The following is an 18068-nucleotide window of genomic DNA, read 5'->3' on the forward strand; positions in this document are numbered from 1 at the left end:
GAGCAAATGACAACAAAAAATCTAAAAAAAAAAAAATATCATAAAGCATGCATATATACTGAACAGAAAATTAAATGCAGCTCTTGATTGTGATTCCATTTTTCACAGGTTTAAAGCAACATCTAAGACTTTTTCATGCAGTCAGTCGATGCATTTCTCTCAACTTTTGGTCAGAAATTTCTTAAAATTTAGTTAGCACTGATCCTTTTTCCAGGATAGAGTGACATTCTACTGTGACCATCCCAAAGCATACATGTGTAGAATAATGCTGTTTAATCCTTATCTTGATATGCCACATCTGTCAGGTAGATGCATTACCTGGAAAAAAGGAGAAGTGCTAACTAACATGGATACGACATGGATTTGAAGCCAGTCTGAGTGCATTAAACTCATAGATCTTAATCAAATTAAGGAGCAGTATTGGGGTAAAGCAGGTGAAGAAAAGTGCAAAACATTTCCAAAAAAAATACTAAAGTTCAACATATGAAGTATAAAAAGAAAAGTTTGGAAACTAAAAAAAAAGAAAAGAAAAAAACCCCAACATATTGGAGCAGCAGGACTTTTTGTAACCCTTTGTCTTCTCATATCCCCCCCACATTTATAATCTCACAACCCCTAAAAATGCTGCTATTGGCATAATAATAATAACAATACTAATAATAATAATACTACTACTACTACTACTACTACTACTACTAATAATAATAATAATAATAATAATAATAAGAAGAAGAATAATAACAATCATAATATATTTATTATTATAACATATCAGTCACAAGGGGCATTTTTTCTTCTGCAGAATAAATAATCATACTTTGATACTCTAAGAACATTTTGCTGACTTATGTCACAGGTATTGAAAACAGGCCTTTTATGCATAACAGAGTATTTTCTTCCACTACTATTTGAAATTTTTTATATCCCAAGCATTGTTGCAAAGCTCCCCCCTCCAAACACCACACACTCACTGCTGTGATACACCCCTCCACTCCCTTCACCCCGACCTCTGGAATCTCAAGCCCTCGCACTTCTCATTCAGAGGAACAGGAGGGAGGGCAGACATGGACGGACGTGCGTTGGAACCCAACTGGATGACCCGTTTATTTTGTTAGCTGTGTGTGTGCTGGTGTGAGGATCTTTCTCAGGATGTGTGTGTGTGTGTGTGTGTGTGTGTGTGTGTGTGTGTGTGTATAGAGGGGTGAATGTGTATCTTGTCTTAATATAGGTCTTGACTATCTATCCACATAATCTGTGGACACTGAACTGAGGATTACAGAGGATTTGTTGAGAGCAGAGAGAGCCTCAGTTGAAGTTGTAGATTTTGTTTGTCTGTCTGGAGCCCCTCAGATATAAGAGAAGACATGGCCTGTGTTATATTGAAGACGTGACTCTCCTTATACATCTGTGCACTGCAAGGCCATAGCAGCAAATACTTCAAGCCTCAAACAGCTTGAAGAGAGAAAGATTTGTGTACTAAATTAAGTGAAGGGGGCGGGGGATTTAAAGAAAAGGCACAGGGGGTGTTTCTTGCCCCTCTGTCCCCCTTTTTTCTCTCTCCCTGCTGGTCTCCTTGGTCACACACACATGCACACATCCTCAAACAAACACTGACGAGGGCTCAGTCCTGCTATGGCCACCACCACCACCGAGGAGAGCTCTCCGGTCACGGCCACTACAGCACTACAGCAGCCTGACTTGGAAACTAGCATAGAACCCGGCTCAGCAGTAAAGCCTGAGTCCAGCAAGGCCCAAGTTGAGGAAAAGGAGGATGAGGAAGAGGAGGAAGGAGGTGGAAGCTCTATGCAGGGGCAGGAAAAAGCAAGAGGGCAAAGTTTGGACCCAGAGTGGGTGGAAGAGAGGTTCAGGATTGACAGGAAGAAGCTGGAGAACATGTTGTATGGTGAGTCAAATGTCATAATCTATATTTCATTCACAAAACAAAACAAAAAAACACAGTTAATTGTGATGTACAGTGAATTTTCAGCACTTAACTTTTATTTTGAAGTGCTTCATTCTATCAATGTGTTTTATTTCTTTGTGTGCTAAGCCGAAGTGTTATTTATATTTTGCAAAATCAAATTGATTATGTGGTAATTTATCTAATGTATGGACCTTAAACTAATGACTAAGGAAGAATCTGGACCTCTGTGCTGGACCAGTTGGGAACCACTGCTTTATACGATGTTTTTTTCCTAGTTTCATGGATGTTAAATGTCCATATCACTGTCAACACTATGCACCTGGACTTCACCGTTTTCCACCGGCACCGTTATCAGCTTCATTTCTCTTTATAAGCTGTGAGATTTTCTGTTTCTGATGTCTATCATTGCTTCCCTGTGTGCCCTTCCTGCTCACCTCTGTTATCTACCTGACCCTGTGTGCCTGTCAGGGCCTCCAGCTGGCTGTGTCCTTGTTGTCACCATCAGTTTAACTAAACTCCTGTTGCTGTATCACCGTGATTTATGACCCGCAATGACTTATGCATTCAGAAGTCTTTTTTGCTATTATCATTCCTGTCTGGGAGGCAGAGGTAACTGCCTGCGTTAGTTATCGCTGCTTGGCAGGTTTATGACAAATGCCTCCCCTGTGTTACTGGGGAAACTCTTTCAGTGTGTGCTGCAGTCAGATATTTGTCTGTTTGTCCTCATGCAGACTCTTGATGGGAGAGCTGGAGTGAATTCCGATTACTGTTGGCTGTGTGACTGTGTGTGCATGCGGGGCTTTTGCGGCTGTTTGAGCAACGTCAGTCAGGCAGTAAATAGTGTATCTCATCCCTGTAGGTGATAACTTGTCAGACTGCACTTGAGACTTCACTCTGATAGGCTGAGGAGCACTTTCTTTTTTTTTCTCTTTCTTGTTTTTTTCACACATTCCTTCTTGATCTTGCAGTTGTTATTTAATTTTTTGGTCAAGTGGGAGGTCTTTGCGTCAGCAGATGCCATTGATGTGATTAGCTGTCTCTAGGCTAATTTGTGGTCAACCACCCCCCTCCTCGCACACAACCACCACCTTCTCCCTCCACCCCACACTGTTCTCTTCCCATTCCTCAGCTCCGGCCAGCGTAACCCATAGTGATGAGGGCGTTCCTGCCCCCCCACTCTGTACCCTGTAAATGTCACCGTGGAGCGATGGCCTTTTAAAATTGTTTATGTTCCCGGCAACCTCTTGTTCCAGTCACTTGGCAAATTTCAGACAAGTCAACATTTGAATGTTGACTTTACACACATGCTTGATATTGAACACTTGTGCTGTAAACAGAGGAATGTTGTGCTGCTGACCAACACGACGTGATAAATTACACTGCTGGAATTTTGAAACGTGTTTATCTTTAAGCTTGTTCACAGAATATATATTTAGGCTGAGTCTGTTCTCCACTTTTGGAATGTATTTTAAGGGGAAAGTCCTTAAAATTACTTCCACAAAAGTGTTGCTCTGTAAAGAGCAAAAACTTCACACTTTGCACAGTAAAAGCATGTATCAAGCTTCCAGAGGATGTAGTGCAGGCTCCCTCAGTTATCTCTTTCAAAAATAGATTGTAAAAATTCTCGTCAGCAAAGTATCTATAAGACAATTTTAAAACTGATTTGTGACTATTTCCTTTGAACATGTTTGTTGTAATATTTGTTTGACCATTTAAACTCAATCTAATTTAATTTAATTTTCATTATTTCCATTTATTTATTTTCATTTTCTAGTTAATGGCTTTGGTTTGTGCCTGAAACTTGTACCTCATACTTTGTACAGCATGTTGTGTTTCCACCTGCTGAAGTTTTGCTTGCTTTGTTTTAGTTGATGAATCTGGTGAGGAGGACTTATATCCTGTAGCAGAACATTTTCATTAAATTTCATTTAATAAATCTGACTAAATATATATCTGTCTTATCTTTGCTTTCTGCGTGTCTTACAGCTCCAAAGCAGAGAGATGGAGAGACAGGAGAAGAATTTTTTGAGAGAGTAAGTTGAACTTCACACCTAAAAACATGTTATATAATAAACCAAAAGAAAATCTATCTGCTCTCCTCAGTGAAAGCCACCTATAATTATCAGCGCATAGAACCTCCCCGGTTAAATGTAGCTTACAAATCAGTGAAAGCATCCCTGTCACCATTTGAACATTTGTTCCATACTCTGCATCCAGTGATTGCTGGTTTTATGGAGGTGATAATTGCAGTCTTTGAAACGCAAAAAAGGCTTTGTATTCTGAGGTTGAAACAGATCTGCTGTGTGTCTGGATGTGCTTATGTGACATACAATGAGTGCTCCATCTCTTTCTTTTTCACACTTTCTCCTATTGTTTGTGCCTCCTCAGGTGATGAGAGAAACTGACACTCAGGTGAAATGGCCATCCAAGCTGAAGATTGGAGCCAAGTCAAAGAAAGGTGAAACCACACTACATCAGCGCTCTTTGTTTCATCTGCCTCCTGTTTTGCAGATTTTTCTATGTTTCCACAGATTTTTTTCCTGATTACTGTAACATACTCAGATATATACAAGATAAACTGACCTCTTATTTCATCTAGATCCACATGTGAAGGTGGAGGGGAAGAGAGCCAATGTTTTGGAAGCCAAAAAGAAGATACTAGAAGTCTTAGAAACCAGGGTGAGGGCTGTGGTGCTTGAGTCACACTAGTTTTAAACAATTATGTCAACAATATACAGATGATAAAGTGCTTTTACATGTTTTCAACTTTGCAATCACCTCCTTATTTAATAAGTTATTTGTACCTGAAGGAAGAAGACACTTTGCAGCTGCTGTGTGTATAAATACTGGATGTTTTTCATGTTGAATCAAAGAATTTAAAAGTCACATGTACAAATGATATGACTGTTTACATGAAATCCAGGTAAACAAGGTGACTCTAAAGATGGACGTGGCCTACACAGAGCACTCCCACGTTATTGGGAAAGGCGGTGGAAACATCAAAAAGGTGATGGAGGTTACATCTTGTCATATCCATTTCCCCGACTCCAACAGACACATCGGTACAGGAGAAAAAAGCAACCAGGTAAGAATCTGTCATGCTTGAGACACTAAAGCAGATATTTTAATGAGCCAAAAATGGCTGCTTTGACAGTAAAACTGAAAATAATTTATTTAAATATTAGGGCTGTGAAGAGGTGTTGTTGTGAGGGAAAAGTGGAACTGATTACCCAGGACTCCAATGGGAGCGGGGCCCGTGAAAAGCCTGGGATGAAACTTTGGTTTTGTTTGCAAAAGTGCCAAAATGAAATTACATTGACTAAATGAATCAGCTAAAAGATTAAACCTTGTCTAAAAAGAATAGAGGAATAGAGGATGCTCGCTGTGGCTCATCTCACCTCTTAAAGGCACAAAATGGTTTGATCTGCTCCTGCACTAAATGCAGCAAGAGCCGAGTGAATTAGTCCTCATGCTGCCGGAGCACCAATGTCTTTGCTGAAGAACGGGAAATTAGGTTTCCAGAAAAGAAAAGCAAGAAAGAAAGGAAGAGAAAGCAAGCAAGCTGCCTTTGTATTTTTTTTGTCAAGATGCCCACAGACACTACTTATGCATAGAGTCCAAAATTTGGTATACATGCCTGTGACTGTGTATCAGCAGCAATCTAGTGATATGATAAGTATCATGATACAGGGGTTACAATTCTAAATGTTACAATAAATTGCACACTGAAAGCAAGGTGATATATTGCGACTTTTTTAAATCTAATTTTAGGAAAACTCTCATAGTATAAGGCACACACCATAATATGCATAAAAAGGTTTACTTTTTTATACAGTCAGAACGGTAGGATCTGCAGTTGTGTTAATCACAGTCTCTGCAACAGCCAGCAAATATTGTTATTTTTTTGCAATATCAAAAAAGAAATTATAATTTGCCCTTATAGGTAAAACAATAGATAAATTAGTATAAGTGCTTGTAGGATTATTTAGGTAAACAAATTAAAAAAATAAAAAATGTAAACTATTAAAAATCAAAAGTCAAAAGTCATTTTAAGAAGCAACACAGTATCACAAAGCATTATATCGCAATACTCAAGTGTATTGATGTTTTCTCGTGCACCTTTTTAATATTCATTTGTTTTTCAACTTTTGGCAGGTCTCCATCGCTGGGCCCATAGAGGGAGTGGAGGAAGCAAGGAGGAGGATAAGAGTGAGTAGTCAATGTACAGTCAGAGCAGAAACTATTCAAGATAGATTTTTTTATTTGTCTCAAAACTCAATTTCTTCACTCCAGTCAAGATGCAGTGATCAATAATATGATTAATAGTTTTGCTGGCACAAAGAAGACAGGTATATTTGTCAAAAAGCTGCTGTCTGTCTCACATCTCTTTATTTTCCCCTCTTCTCCATCATGCTCTTTCCCTTGTTTTCTACCCAATCCTCCCTGTCCTAGGACCTGCAGCCACTGTCCTTGACCTTTGACCTCCCAGTCAGCCTGGTGCCCCAGGCTCTGCCAGATGCAGGCTCCCCTCTCATCCAGCAGGTAGTGCAGACTCTGGGGGTCAGTGTGAGCTTCAGGGCTATGCCACCACATCCTCAGGCACAACCCAACTTCTACGAAAGCTGCTGCACCGTCTGGGGCCTACAGGGCAACGCAGCTGCTGTCAAAGTTAGTGTCGAATATTTTCATCCAGTTCACCCTTTATACACATTATAATAGGTTCAAAATACTGTATAATATCATATCATATGTATATTTCGTCATCGGACAGAAGGCAACTTGCATCCTAATGGATCTACTGCTGGGGTCAGAGGTCACAGGCGGTATAGTGAGTAGCCAGATGGATGTCACCTCCCAGCAGCATCTCTTCCTGTTGGGGCAGAATGGAGCCCACTTCCTGAGCGTCATGCACCAGACCCAGACCCAGATCATCCTACCAGACCTCAGCGCTCCTCAGAGCCCTTCCTCACTGCTCATCCAGGGAAGCCCTGACGGAGTGTGTCTGGCTCGGCAGCAGCTCATGGTACAGCAACGCATTTTGTTTTTGTTTTGTAGGGACTTCTCAAAAGATTAAATCCTGAGAGGTAGCAAGTTGATGTGTTTGTTTTTTTTGTTTGCTTACATATGCCAAAATGTATTTTTTTAGTTTTGTGTATCTGTTGTTTTTTTTACAATCTTTGTGTCTCTATGTGCAAATCTAGGACTGTCTGCCTGTGTGTTTGATGTTTGACATGCGTGAAGATGGGGAGGCAGATCCTTGTAAGCTGGCTCAGATGATGCAAAACCTGGGAGTCTTCATTAGTGTCAAGCCCAAAGTAAAGCAGACCAGCAAGGTACAACTTTATCAGTGTAGCTTTGCTGCTCTGTCCTTGTTAGAATCCCCTGTTTTGTTGGCTACCACTCTCATCTTTTTGAATTCACTTTCAATCTAGGTCAACACTATACCTTGTGATGGCTTACATCATACACATTGGATTAAATAACAAACGTCTATTGAAATATTTCTTGAACATTCACTTTCATTTTGAATGCAAAACTACTCTCCCCTGTAGTGTGACATGCTGTGGTGTTTTGAATACTGATGTCAAATTCTGTATTGGTGTATGTTTATCAGTCAGTGGTCGTGAAAGGTCTGGAAAGAAACATCTCCTGTCTTTATGAGGCCCGCCGTCTGCTCCTTGGGTTGGATTCCTGTGAGACTGCCAAGGTAACTGGAATGACCCCTGACCCTGTGCTAGGCAGCAGTGGACTGACCCACTATTGGCTCAACATGTTGTTGCAGCAGCTTCGTCTCTCTGAGCAGGGTAAGCATGGACACATGTCTGTATCTGTCTGACCGCCCTCCACATTGGAACACCACTGAGTGTAGAATTTAAAAATTGACAAAATTTGCCAACTGTGGCAGACAGCAGTGTGTACTGCCACTCTGTCCCTCCCTCCCACAGATCAAGTCTGGGGACACTGAGATGAATGTGATGAAAGCATCCAATAGATTGCACCAATTTTCAAGCAAAAACATAAACAATCAGAATAATTTGAAATATGTTATACTGTCAGAATATGACTTCTATTGGTTTGGGATAAAAGGAAGAGGAAAATGCAAACACCTTTAAGTACACTTATGTGAACACTGAAAATGGAAACCAAAAATATGTAACAATAAGAGCAATTGTAACTCTTCTGTAAGGGTAGACAGAAACTAAAGGTGGAAACATGCACTGCTCAATTTTGGGATTTTGGGCTATTTTGCTTTCATGAAATGTCTTCTTTGATAAGATAGACTGGAAATAAAACAATGGATGTAGCTATCGCAATGTCACCCGCTGGTTTGTGGACTAGCATTTTGAGGCCTTAAGTTCAGCTATTTGGCTGTCACCATCTTGCTTTTTGGAGCCAGAAGTGACTTTATTTAGATGAGAAATTGGAGCCGTGGAGGGGGACCCGATTCATAGACTGTGTTTATGCCTCAAAGCCTTCATGCCCTAAATTATATGTAACGTTAAGCCTTCATAATTATAAATGTTGTACCAGGCTGTAAACATGTTTATTTCTGCTGTAAAGTTGGGCATTTTAACATAGGGGTCTTTGGGGACTGACTCGCTTCTGGTGCCAGCATCAAGTAGCCATCAGAGGATATGCAGTTTTTGGCTTCATTTTTCAGCCCTGGAGGTTCCCGCTTGTCTGAGGCTATTGGAAAGAAAACATCCCAAACCCACATTTCAGTGTTTACTCAGTTCAGATTTCTGCAATGGAAATTTTATGCAAAGCACTCATATTTAATTAGGTAAAACCTAATTTACATATTTTAACATTGAATTTCAGAAAACTTGTTATTTAAAAAAAAACCTAATACTAGTAATCAACTAAGGAAGTTTCATGGTGATATCTATTAGTTTTAGGTTATACCCTATACATCTATAAAGTCTAAATGAATGAAATTTTCAATTACATATCTCCACATATCTCTATACCACTCCAGTAGCGCATACATAAACCAAACTTGATAAGTTTTGTTATGGCATGTTACTTCTGGTTCACACCTAATGCTGCATTTGCAGTACTTTTACCCTTTTTTCCATTACCATTTTTGGCTGCCCTGAGTCAACTCTTTTACTCACTATCATGTCCCCTGTTGTTGATCAGGCTCTTTGGCAGCTCCATCTCCAGAGGTGGTGACTAAGCTTCGCCCCTCACCCCCACCAGGTCTCACCCCTCACGCTGATGAGGGAAGGACAGGACTGAAGGGAGCAGACAGCCGGCCACTAGAGAAGGTTTGCCATAGTTTATGGTGAAACTTTTATCAGCAAAAAAAACAATACTTAGTGATGGATACAAATCAACACCAAGCACTGAATTATTCTTTCTCGTTCAGATCTTAGAAAATGAGGACCAGTCTGGCCAATCAGAGGATGAGAGCTCTAAGGTCACGGAGGTGACATCATCTGAGGCATGTGATGCAGTGAGCAGCGTCAGCAGGGTGGCGTCAATGGGACGGAGGGGGAGTCTCCAGGGTCCTGAAATTACCAAGGTTTTCGTCCAGGGCAGACGCCATTCAACAGGGCAGGCACTGACATACAGGTGAGTATTCACTGAAAAATAAAACTTGTTTTTGTGGTTTATGAGGTCATTGTGTTGTCTTACATTACAAATCTAGTGTGTAAGATTTAGGGGTACATATTAACAGTAATGGAGAGTAAAATTCTTAACTATGTTTTCATGAGTACATAATCATCTGAAACTAAGAACTGTTGTATTTTCGTTAACGTTAGAATGAGCTGTTTATATCTACGTAAGGGAGCATTTCCTCTTGCATGGAGTCTGTCACATTGTTCTACAGTAGCCCAGAACAAAAAAAAACAAACCACTGGCTCTTGATAAGGCCATTCACATTTTTACGTTGGCTACCGTGGTTGTCCCACATGCCTGACACACAGGATAAGTTACAGTGGGATGCAATGTGCAACCTTGCCTCTAGATGGCACTAAATCATTAACACCTTAAATTTGTTGATGACTTACTGTGCTGTTAATTCAAGTATAATCCAAACAAAATCCAAAATCAAGCCATAGCCTAAAAATTAGTGATTGACCTTTTGGGGACCAAAGTTTTGCCCTCAGATGAAACATGGGTCCCCACAATGACTGTAAACAGATTTTTACCACACACACAAGTACACCTGCATGCTCCTGTTACCTAAACTGAATCAGAGAAAATAAACCATGTTGACCTGATCTATATTTTTCTTTTTTGATGTGTCTCTGTCCTTCCTTTTTCTTTGTTGTGCAGTTTTAATGGAACTGCTCTCCTTTGATAACATTCATAATGACGAAGCATCATGAACCTTTCTTTAAAACCCTCCCATAGTATTGCCACTTTTTCTCTCAGGAAATGACATGTTGATAACCTCTCAAATGTTGGACAGAGCCATCACAGCTTAACCTAACCTTGTCTTTCCATCTGTGCGTGTGTCTCCTGAATGTGCCAGATTGTTGAACGCAGAGACAGAGGGAAGCAGGAGTGAACGGAGGAACAGCCTGAGGAGAGATGTGGCATTGGCTCAGGATGTTGGCGCTGACTCATCCAAGGCTGAGGTGAGGAAAAACAGGAATTGCAGATCTCTCAAGGGATGATGCACTGCATCTATGGAAAAATTTATTTGGCTAAAACTAAATCTCAGTCGAAATACAATAAAGTCTTGAACCACTGAAAGATTTGGGACACTGAAGATGTTTAATGACTTGTGGAGGAGAAGTGTGCATGAGAGAAAGAGGAGAAATGATTTAATGCCATACACTTCTGTACATAAAATTGTAGATGACAAGTTAGACTGAAAACAGAAACATTGTATTTGTGATGTTATGTAACCTATTGATTTGCACATCCCTGACCCTGGTGCAATCTGATTTTGAGAATAGATTTCTGAGTTTGTTTGCTTCCTTTCTTATTTGTCATCTCTCACTCTCAAAGGTTACTGGCAGAGGATTAACAAGTTTACTGCCACAGCAGCAGGAAGTGTTAGCATCCCCCCTTCCTGCCTGTGCTCAGTAACCTGAGAAAATATAATTCAATTTCATGCATTATTTACCCACTCTATTTCCTGTTGGTACTTTGCAGGATTATGACTATGAGAGGAAGAAACTGCTGGCAACCAGAGGTTAGTGCTCCTAAATGTTTAATATTTCTTTCCTGCCTTGTGGTTTCAAGAGCTCTGCACAGGCTTCTGCAGCAACAATTAGGGCACTGCTAAACAAACATTTCTTTTCTTTTATTGATCTATAGTTGCTGTGTACTGCAGATAGATATATTAGAAAAGCTGGGCATACACAAATACTTCCTGTATATTGTTGTTTTGCTCATCAAACAGCTGCCTATACACCACCAAGCTGTTGTTTTTGGAGCTGAACCGGACGCAGATTGGAAAAGCACTTTAAACTCAGCTCCTCAAACAACACTAAATCAAGTGGACCATTTTGTTTGCTGTAAAAGCCCACAAGTTTTGGTCATATTGTTGAGAAAAGATGATTTAATGTCATATGATTATCCAGGATGAAGTATCCCATTTAGACTATTCAAGTATGTTATGGAGGCAAAGCATTAATATCGCGAGCAGAGGCAGGCTTTTGATAGAGGGGGCCTATTTCAGTGCTGCTCACTGCCAAGACAACTGATGAAGGGGGCCTGTTTATGGGCTGCACAGTGCCAAAGTTATAATAGAGTAGCACTGGCACTCCTACTTAATTCACATGGGGTAGATACACAGTGCAGACAACACACACATGCATGAAGTCACAATTGTGTTTGCGCACTCACACACACGCGCACACACACACACACACACACACACGGGAAACAGTACCTCATCCATCATGCAGAATGAGAGATACTGGGAAGATCTGCAGCCAAATGGTACTAAATTCCCTTAGTGTTGCTTTATGGGATTATGAATTAGCAGTTTGAATGGGCCATCTGCCTCGCAGTCATTAAGACACCCATATGCCAGTATATGAATGGGACATTTACTCACACAAACAGACACATAGCACACAAATGACAGCCCACCAGTTATAATCCTATTGATATCACACCCTTTGAGTACTGTTGTTCTTTTCATTTTTTTTTATCACACATTCACACATGGATCCTGTTCTGCTGCCAGAAGAGGCCCAGGGTCACTTGCTTGTCATTCGAAAGTGTGTATCTGTCTTAGTTTCAGCAGTATGAGTTCTGTTAAGTATGCCACATGCTGGCGAGGCACTATTTGTGATTTATTATTTAACACCTGAACCCAGCTTGTCCAATTCAGACTATCAGACTCAAATGTGGAAAACCTGCAATGCATTTTCATGATTGGCGGACTGAAGCTGTATGCATTGTTGTGTGCTACAAAAAGTATCAGTGGGAATTCGAATCTTTTTTGTGCACAGTGCAGCTTGTGAGGATAGCTTTCTGAAATCTTTCTCTTTTCTCCTTCCCTTTTGAAATTCAAGCAGGTTTTTCCTATAGTGTAAGACAGTCCACAAATATCAGTAAGAACATTGGTCAACATGAACAAATCTCTCCAAACCCAAGAGTGCTAAAGCTGAAATTTGTGATGTCATAAGTATAAAGGCTACAGATACTCTATAGATAATGACTCGGGAAAGATGTAGCTGACATTGAGAGCACCCAAGGGAATGTTCTAAGTAAATGGGTACACATTTTCTTTCAAAATCAAGAACACTACAAGAGAGCAAAGCTCTATTGGGTATAAAAGATGAAAATATCATTCTGTGAGTCCACAAAATCAGACTCTGATTTGTTATTTAGGGAGCAGCTTTTGGGCTATGGAAATACCATATTGAAATTCTTAATTTAGGTGGGATTCCTCTTAAAACTGCTATCCATAGTTCAGCGCGGTTAATGGATCAAATTGTTCCATTTAATGTGTTAGGTGTCACTAGTAGTGACAAATCCATATAATTATCACTTGACTTGGCCCCTTCTCGCAACACTTCAGAGCATTTTAGCATCTTTCAGCTTATTGTTTTGGTTTTAAGTGTCTTTTATTGGTGTTGTCTTAAGATGCAACAGGCAGCTGTTTTTAGCAAAAGGCTCTGAAAAAAACTATTATATGCTTTCTTCACAGCAACTTACTGCAGACAAAGTCAGCAACTAATGGTAAACTTAGTGGAATATTTAATAGCTAAAGAGCTGGATATTTTTGTTAGGAGTTGGGTGAAGCAAAACAGCTGGAAGACTCAAAAGAAAGGAAAAATTCAAAATAAGATCTCTTCTTTGTCCCACCAGATCAATATGAGATTGTGACTGTTTTCTTATATTTCTTTAATTCAGCTCCTGAGATATAGCCTTCCTCTTGTCTCAATCCCATCCTAACTCAAGATCTTAAAATGCTTTTTTCCCCTCTCTCGCTGCACTGATCTTTATTTGTCTGAAATTTTACTCTTGAGATGACAGTAAGATCCAATAGAAAACTTGACTGGCTCATAAATTAGCCTGCACAGTTTTAGAATTTTTGTCTCAGTGATCAAATTCAAGTCTCAACTTTGTGTATTTCATCACGACTCCAAAACAAATGCAAATATCTACCCAAATCTATGTAAATCAGCAAATACTAGCTAACACACAAGGTGATGAGCTTGTCTCAGCTGCTCTCAAGTGCCCTGGAAATTAGAAATTAGTAAAGGCAGGTTTTAAGTCTCTGTTTCCTTTTGTGTGTGTTTGTGTATGCGTTATGTAAGCTATGCAGAGGAAGCCTGTGGTCACAGAGGTCCAGACACCCACAGACACCTGGAGTGGCCTTGGCTTCTCCAAGTCCATGCCAGCTGAGGCCGTCAAGGAGCTACGCAACATCAGCCGACGCAGCTACAAACCCTACCTGAGCATCAGCAATAACCAACAACAGGTACAAATGAGCATCATGCTAACTTAAAGGGACAGTTCACCCCAAGATCAAACATACATATTTTTCCTCTTACCTGCAGTGCTATTTATCGGTCTGGATTTTTTTGGTGTGAGTTGAGGAGTGTTGGAGATATTAGCCATCTAAACCATCTAGATTTATAAATAGCACTTACAGGTAAGAGGAAAATATGTAATGCTGAGTTAGGTGTGAACTTTCCCTTTAATATTTGGTTTAACAAACAGATAAAAAATAGACCTCCAACTCATCCTAATTGTTAATTTTAGCTTGAGGCTAAACTTCTTCACTTTTGCTGAACTTGCTCAATACTTTTGAGCTAACCAAAGCAGTTTTTTGTTGCAGTGCAGTAAAACAAGCACCCCCTATTGTGGCCCACTAGCATAGTCTCATTTATTGGTATTGCTCTCCAGCAGTTGGAGCATTTATCTCACTGTGTGGTAAGCACTGCCAATTTGTATGCCCAATTACCTGGGGTCTGATACTATCGCCTCAGTCAACACAGCCACTCCTCAGCAACCTGTTCACCTGAGCGGTTTCGGCTCATCTCTCTGGCTCTTTAAAAGCCTCCTAAACAGCCGCTCTCTGACTGCTCTGTGGCCAGTGATGGAGAATCTGACTCACTTAGGTTAATAAGAGCAAGAGGCATTCCTCCAATGAGTTCAATTTTCTTCTGAGACCCAGGCAGCTGGGAGGAAGCATTGGTTATGCCTGCTGCATTGATAATTTCCAGTAAGAGAGTGCTACGATCAGGTCAGCCATTAGGGGCAAATGAGCCTTCTTATTAAATCTTTGGATCTAAGGATGTCTTATATCTTCTGAAACCCTCCCATGCAAGAGAATATGTGATCACTTGTAACCATTTGTCTTATGACCTCTAGCACTGACAAAGAGAAGAAAGATGAAAGAATGGGACAGAAGTACAAGGTGCTTCTGTGAAATGCTCACAGATGAAAGTAACAGTATTTAATATTTAATGTCGTTACAATTTCTGTTTCCTTATAGTCATGGGCAACTCAAATGGGAAAAGTGTGTAATGGGAGCGACTGTGAGAACTGGAGGGACAGACGTGGATCTACAACTTCATCCCTGCCTGGCTCTTCTTCTTCCTCCTCCTCCTCTTCTTCCTCCTCCCCCTCTTCCCCCCCATCTTCTTTCTCCTCATCCACCAGCTCCTTCCCTGCATTTGCATCCTCAGGGAATAAAAGCAGAAATGACAAACACTGTAAGTGATTTAATGCTTTTCCTTTTTTTTCTGTCAAATATATAATTTTACAGGGATGGGTGTTTATATTTAAAATGATCAAAGTTTCATATAATGAGAAAGCATATATAAACCTCAGGCTTCAGAACGTTCTAAATATTATTTCCAATGTTTTTCCTACTTTCACAACAAGCTGATGTCAGCTTGTAATTGAATTCTTTATACAGTCATCTGCTCCAGGCACGCCGCTGCAAATGTTTACATCACATACACTGCTACATGTAGCTACATGCTAACGCCAGGCAAAAATGTAGTCTTGAGCGCCAATGTATTTAATTTCTTCCTGATTTTGTGTCAGATTCCTATTGGAACAATGTCTGGTTGAGAAGATTTTGGTTTTGAAGCTTATACTGGTGATTTTCAATGGGAGAAAGTGCTGCTATTCTCTGTTACAGTCATTTCCCAGCTGCAATTACACTGCTACATGTAGTTGCATGCTAACGTCAAGAAAACATGTATATTGGCAGATGATGTGGTTAATTTCTACCTAATTTTAGATAACATTCCTGTTGGAACATGTTAGCTGTGTTTAGTAGCGTTAATTGATGTTTTTTGTCTGGATAACGTGCAGCTATTCTCTGTTACAGTCATACCCCTAGCTGCAATGGTAGTTGAGAGACACCAACATGCGGCAGATATACTAGAAATACAGAGCAGACTTGGCCTTTTTTGGAAGGTGGCCTTCAAGACACATGCACTTAAATGGAGTGCTTCAAACAGACGTTATTTCAGCAGAGTTATTTTCAGACAGTATGAGAAAGATTTATTTTTAACATTTAATTCCTGTAAACATTTTCTAATAGAAACCCCAAATACAAGTCTGAACATGAAAATGAGCATAATAGGTCTCTTTGAGCTTGACGAAACAAAGTAGGTCACTTTCTCTCTGCCACTTTTAACCTTCTCCTCTGAACTCTGACCTCTGATGTCTAGCGGAGAGCTTCCCGAGCAGCAGCAGCTACTTTGAAAGTGTGTGCTCATCAAGGAGGGCATCAACCTGTAGTCAGCGGAGCCCCTCCCCCCAAACAATAGATGACCTGCCCGAGCTGCTCAGCCAACTTGGCTTAATCAAATACATTGATGTGTTTGAACAACAAGAGGTAAACATATGTAGAGACTTGCTATGAATCATTTACCAAGACAAACTAAAAATGAAACTGTTATTAGTGTGTGAAGATATATTTTCATCATCACTCAAACATGCAACACACTGCTGGGCTGGCTGCGTAGGCGAACTTGCCGCAGAGCCTGAAACACACACAAACAAACAAGTACACGCACTCATGTCCCCCAGCCTAAAGCCTTATGCAGCATTAATGAGCACTATGATGCAACTGCTATCTGTACTCATCTAGATTGACTACCAGACATTCCTCACGCTGTCTGATGAAGACCTGAAGGAAGTGGGCATCTCCACCTTTGGAGCCAGACGCAAGATGTTATTGGCAATCTCAGGTGAGAATCTGATGCTTGGATTCAGATCTGCTTCTCCATGTGCTAACGCTGTTGGTGGTTCCCGCCCCCTCTTATGAAAATGATTAAGTTATTCATCTTCCCTTCCAGACCTGAACAAGAGCAAGAGGAGGCTCTCAGATACACCTGCAGTGAAGCCTGGCTACCTGGAGGGTGGTGCTAGTGGGCGACTACCACGAATCATGGATCTAGATGTTGCTGCTCAGAGTAATCGCTGGTAAGACGAGACGCCAACCAGCTCTTAGCTCCATCTGACCCATATGGAGCTATTCAGCCTCAAAAAAACATACAGTGATGCTGCTGCGAGCGTAGAGGTCAAATCTGCTCTTTATTCACCATAAACGGATAACCATGAAATTGCCTGAGGAGCAGCAAACATTATGTAAACATTTGACTCCAGTGCCTTTAATCTACAGCCATATCCCAAAGCTTTTTATACAAAATTGAGACAAGGAGGTCTTCACTTCCAACCTCTGATTCTACAAGAAACAAACTGTATGAAACAAAAACGAACGTCTGTGTCGATTCTTTGTGGTGTCTTTTATCATCATAAAGTGCCTTTCTTATGCAAATTTTAACTCCTATGCTTTGACTATGTGTTTAAGTCCATGTTAACCACTACATTTATGCAATTGTAAATAGGTATTTACAAAAATAAATGAGATTGTACAATGACAGTGATGATAAATAAAATGTTGCTGTCCTAGACTGTATTTTTTGGGGCGTGTTATACTTTCATTGGAGAGTTCACAGGAAATGAGGGGAGAAGAGAGAGAAAAATGGTGAATGAAATGCAAAAAAGGTCCACAGCCAGACTCATACCAGGGGCATTACAATTATATGGTCTGTGCCTTAAACCTCTAAGCCACCAGGACACCCCTCTGAGCAGTATTTTTGATTAAAAAGCTTATGTAACCAACTGTGGCGTGAACTTGCTCTCTACTCAAAGCCAGGCGCAGACCACCAGAGGGCACTGGTGTCACACAGTGTATTTATAAATTCAAGTCACACCTGTGTTTCATGAAAAATAATGACTTGTTTCAGGAAGAAACACAGTGACAACAGCATTAGAGTTCATAGTGGACAAGGTGGAGTAGCAGCAATCAGATATGGTAAAAAAATGAATTAGAAAACCCAAATAGGTAAATGCATTTATTTGTGTAAGGGTAATGTGACACTCGTTTTAATGTGGTTTGGTCTCGCCTGACTGCTTACCTGAAAGTTCCAATTTAATTTATCACTGTTGCCAGGAGTGAAGCCACTGGAACCGCTTATGAGTTGTTTCCGGTTTAATTTATTTAGCAGAGGGCTACACCCAGTAATTTAGTGCTATCAGAGGGACCTCACTGGCAGAGTATTAACAAGAGCAGTACGATCTCTCTCTAAATTAGCAAATTTGGAATAGTGTTGTTGGTTACCACATCAAAGCGAATGATCCAGGAAACCTCCACCGGGGGGCATGAGGGGGTCTGTTCTGTTCAGACGCTCAC

The 18068-nt window shown here is 40.5% G+C and overlaps 1 protein-coding gene across 1 annotated transcript; it reads left to right on the plus strand.

The window, feature by feature from the left end:
• Nucleotides 1-1632: 1632 nt before the first annotated feature.
• On the plus strand, nucleotides 1633-17182 carry bicc2 (bicaudal C homolog 2). The gene is made up of 19 exons (XM_042493753.1): nucleotides 1633-1903; nucleotides 3911-3957; nucleotides 4313-4382; nucleotides 4524-4603; nucleotides 4848-5009; nucleotides 6080-6133; nucleotides 6377-6592; nucleotides 6696-6947; nucleotides 7126-7257; nucleotides 7539-7728; nucleotides 9068-9195; nucleotides 9297-9502; nucleotides 10410-10515; nucleotides 11039-11078; nucleotides 13663-13826; nucleotides 14847-15066; nucleotides 16039-16205; nucleotides 16461-16560; nucleotides 16669-17182. Exons 1-19 carry the CDS (start codon nucleotides 1633-1635, stop codon nucleotides 16797-16799), a joined length of 2736 nt encoding a protein of 911 aa, XP_042349687.1. The 3' UTR covers nucleotides 16800-17182.
• The last annotated feature ends 886 nt before the right edge of the window (nucleotides 17183-18068 follow it).

The sequence above is a fragment of the Plectropomus leopardus genome, chromosome 9, assembly GCF_008729295.1.
Source record: "Plectropomus leopardus isolate mb chromosome 9, YSFRI_Pleo_2.0, whole genome shotgun sequence".
NCBI classification, from domain to species: Eukaryota; Metazoa; Chordata; class Actinopteri; order Perciformes; family Serranidae; genus Plectropomus; species Plectropomus leopardus.